Consider the following 3,322-nt stretch of genomic DNA (forward strand, 5'->3'; position numbering starts at 1 on the left):
AAAAATATAATGTAAAATAAATAAACTTTCTGAAACAAAATTTGAAAACGGGGGAAAGTTTTTTTCGTTTATCTCAGAAACATAAAATGTGGACTTACCTCTTTCTTGCAGCAATGTCTTCAATTTTTAACGTTATTCATAAATGGTCAGGTATCTCCCAATACTTGTCGACTTACCCACTTTTATTACTTTTGTCATGTCTTTCATGTGACGATCTGCACGTACGCTCTTCGTCCAAAATAACTTTTACTCAAGAGGCACAGATAATTCAGCAATTTAAAATAATTTAAAGCATACGATCTTTTATTGTCTGTGATAAATCTTTGTGTCAGTGATACTTAAGCATTATATGTACATATACAAAATTTTCGTCACACGATAGTAACAAATGTTTCAAAATGCATCAACGTAAATCGCGATTGTGATTGTTTTGTACTAAATCTGATTATGTTGCGATTCACTGTTCAACGTACGATTATTGCGAACGAATCAATCCTTAGCCTTTTGATTATCTATCATATTGCAGGGTATCAGTACTAGCTTGGGTATCATGCCAGGCGGTGTTATAAATTGTTGCGTGGTCTGCGGCATGTTCTGGCCGGAGTACTGCACCTCCGCCTCCGTGACGAGCTTGCAGATACGCATCTTGATATCCGCCTGCGCTTTGGGCGGTAGTTTCTTCACGGTCTGCGCCATGCTGTCAAAAAATAATTCTATGCTTTTGCTCTCCGGCGCCAAGTACACTTGATCGAACGCGGCATCGTTGTCCTTCGCGACGCTTGATCCCTTCACAGGCGTGGACGACGCACTTGGTGCCGGACTCGTCACAAGAATGGGATTAACGCTAGTACTATTATCAAGTGCACTTGCATTATTGACCTTAAGGGAAGACTTCTTTATCACATTGGAGCCGAACTTTTGCGAGGGTAACGGATGATCGGTCTTTAATCGTTTCGGGCGTATCTTCCGATATTTTGACTGTATTTGCTGAACGTAGCTGTCGAGCGCCTGCTGAGTAGCGTCCTGTTCGTTCGCTGTGTCCTGAGTATCGCCATTGTCCAACGTTTCTATCGCGTTAGGCACCAGTAGAACTGGGTCGGCCGATGTATCCTCGAGCACCTCTAGGTACTCGCTATAGTCCTCATTGTTTCGATCCTCCAACTGTTCCAGCAGAGCCTCGCAGCTCACCTCACCCGAGTTTATCTCCTGTACGTACTCCTTTGTTAATTCTATGCACTGCGGCTCATAGTCCGTCTCGTACCTGTCGAAGTATTCCCAGCTCAGAGAGAGTCGTAGGTCGGTATATCATAGTCAGGACCGTCTCAAGATCATCTTTAGATACCCCGTAGTCAATGAAACGTTCCATACAAAATCTTTGGACAAATTCGAGACGGTCTTGAATACGAGATCAGAGTTTGTGTCATGGAAATGTTCGGTGTTGTTCAATTATCTTCTAGATTTCTATCGTTTTCCAGGAGAAACGGAACAATTCCAATCAGAATCCATTCCGAACATTTCCACGATAGGGTACCCTGACTACGAGTTCCAATCACAGATTCCTTACGGGTATTTTATGAAGTTCAAGTGATCCTCGAAGACCCATTTCTTCCTTCTCGCGCTCTCCTCTGCCTTGTTCTTGCACTTCAAGATACGGCAGTACGTGTCCCTAAGATTCTTCCACTTCAGCCTAACCCACGTGGCTAAAACAGACAACGTCGAGCCACGTCAGCAATGACATGTAAAAAGGAAAAAGAAGCCAACAATAATACAGAGACGCACGGTCCAGGCCAAGCTCGTCTGCGATACGCTTCCAGACTTTCTGCTTGAACTCCTGCAGCTTCACCGGTAGGCCCTTCACCTCGGAGCAGTAGAGCACCGGGTGCTGCTTGATCGCCTCTATGATGTTCAGCGAAATCTGATAGGAGTCCGGTGGCACTGTCATCTCGTAATCAAATCGCGCGTTCAACCTGGAAAAAGGACGATACTGTTTACTTACTTACAGGACTCCCGTCTCGCGGTTTGCATTCCCGCCTGGGCTCCGATCTCGCTGTCGCCGGCGGCGGCGACGACGACGACGACGACGACGTTGCCGCGATGCCGCGCGTGAAAATTGGTCGAAACGTTTCGCCGCGCGCTGGCGTTTCGATGTGCACGCGTCATTATGGGTCTCGGTTGCGCGCGCGGTCGCAGCGTCGTATGGAAGCGTGGAAATCGCGCGAGGGACCGCCGGGGAGTAGTGATACCTCGCAAATCAGCGAAAATCGCCCGACAACAAGGATAGTCCACCATACAATGGTCGCCGGCGAGGTTTTACGTTTGACGAGACTGGTCGCCGGAGCGACGCCGCGACCGAGTTCGCTCGGTGTCGCGCACTTCCGTCGCGAGCTCGCGCTTCCGGTAACCTCTGCGTCGCGCGCGAGTATCCCGCAGACTTTTATATACTGCCAGACTGCTACCTTCGGACTGAAAAGTGAGGCAAGGGTTTCGTCATATCTTGTTAGGTAAATAAAGCGCGTCGGTGTGCATCGGTGCGTCACCGACGGACCGATGCACACATACTACTTTATTTACCTAACAAGACATGGCGGAACACTTGCCTCACTTTTCAGCTTGAAGCATAGTACAAAGCCAACGGCACACGATAGTATTTTTTTTCTACTGGATTACTTACGAGAACCAATAAGGATGGAGAGTTTTAAGCCAACGGAACACGGTATTATTTTTCCATCTATTTACCCTTGATTCACAATCTTGCTGTAAGTAAAGGCCTTCACACATAAAATTCCGTAAGGACGTAAAACGTAAGCATAGGAAAATCGACCAATCACAGTCGAGAACGTAAGGCAATAACGCAAGCAGCAGCAAATCCAATCTGTTGATTTTCTACGCTTACGTTTTACCACAGTATAAAGACCTTCACACATAAAATTCCGTAAGGACGTAAAACGTAAGCATAAGAAAATCGACCAATCACAGTCGAGAACGTAAGGCAATGACGCAAGCAGTAGCAAATCCAACCTGTTGATTTTCTTACGCTTATGTTTTACGTCCTTACGGAATTTTATGTGTGAAGGCCTTAACCCATGGACGTAAGAATATATGGACGGAGCGTAATGTAGGATTTAGGACGAGGGGACCCAAGCGAGCGCGGTGAGGGGAAATTGGGTGGCGGCCATATGTGATGACTAGCAGAGATCGCACGGTCGCATAGGGAGGGGATGACGCACACAAGCGAGCGACCGTGTCCGTGTGCGCACAGACACGGTCGCTCGGACAGCACTGCCTCGTGGTAGTGTCGCCGCCATATGTGATGACTACTTTT

The 3,322-nt window shown here is 47.1% G+C and overlaps 1 protein-coding gene across 1 annotated transcript; it reads right to left on the minus strand.

Annotated features, from left to right (window-relative positions):
* Positions 1-282: 282 nt before the first annotated feature.
* LOC105561639 lies at positions 283-2,466 on the minus strand. The gene is made up of 4 exons (XM_012011802.1): positions 2,244-2,466; positions 1,780-1,967; positions 1,565-1,700; positions 283-1,261 (listed from the first exon to the last, which is right to left on the minus strand). Exons 2-4 carry the CDS (start codon positions 1,940-1,942, stop codon positions 490-492), a joined length of 1,071 nt encoding a protein of 356 aa, XP_011867192.1. The 5' UTR covers positions 1,943-1,967; positions 2,244-2,466; the 3' UTR covers positions 283-489.
* Positions 2,467-3,322: the final 856 nt, after the last annotated feature.

The sequence above is a fragment of the Vollenhovia emeryi genome, unplaced genomic scaffold (genome assembly GCF_000949405.1).
Source record: "Vollenhovia emeryi isolate VEMERY1.0 unplaced genomic scaffold, V.emery_V1.0 DF939204.1, whole genome shotgun sequence".
Classification (NCBI taxonomy): Eukaryota; Metazoa; Arthropoda; class Insecta; order Hymenoptera; family Formicidae; genus Vollenhovia; species Vollenhovia emeryi.

Bases quoted from the DNA above. Each gene is read 5' to 3' on its own strand.
- LOC105561639 (XM_012011802.1), bottom strand. From the start codon at position 1,942: ATGACAGTGCCACCGGACTCCTATCAGATTTCGCTGAACATCATAGAG. The intron at 1,701-1,779 runs GTGCGTCTCTGT...TGTCTGTTTTAG, and splicing joins AGACGAGCTTGGCCTGGACC to CCACGTGGGTTAGGCTGAAG. The intron at 1,262-1,564 runs GTAAGGAATCTG...ATACTTCGACAG, and splicing joins TTGAACTTCATAAAATACCC to GTACGAGACGGACTATGAGC.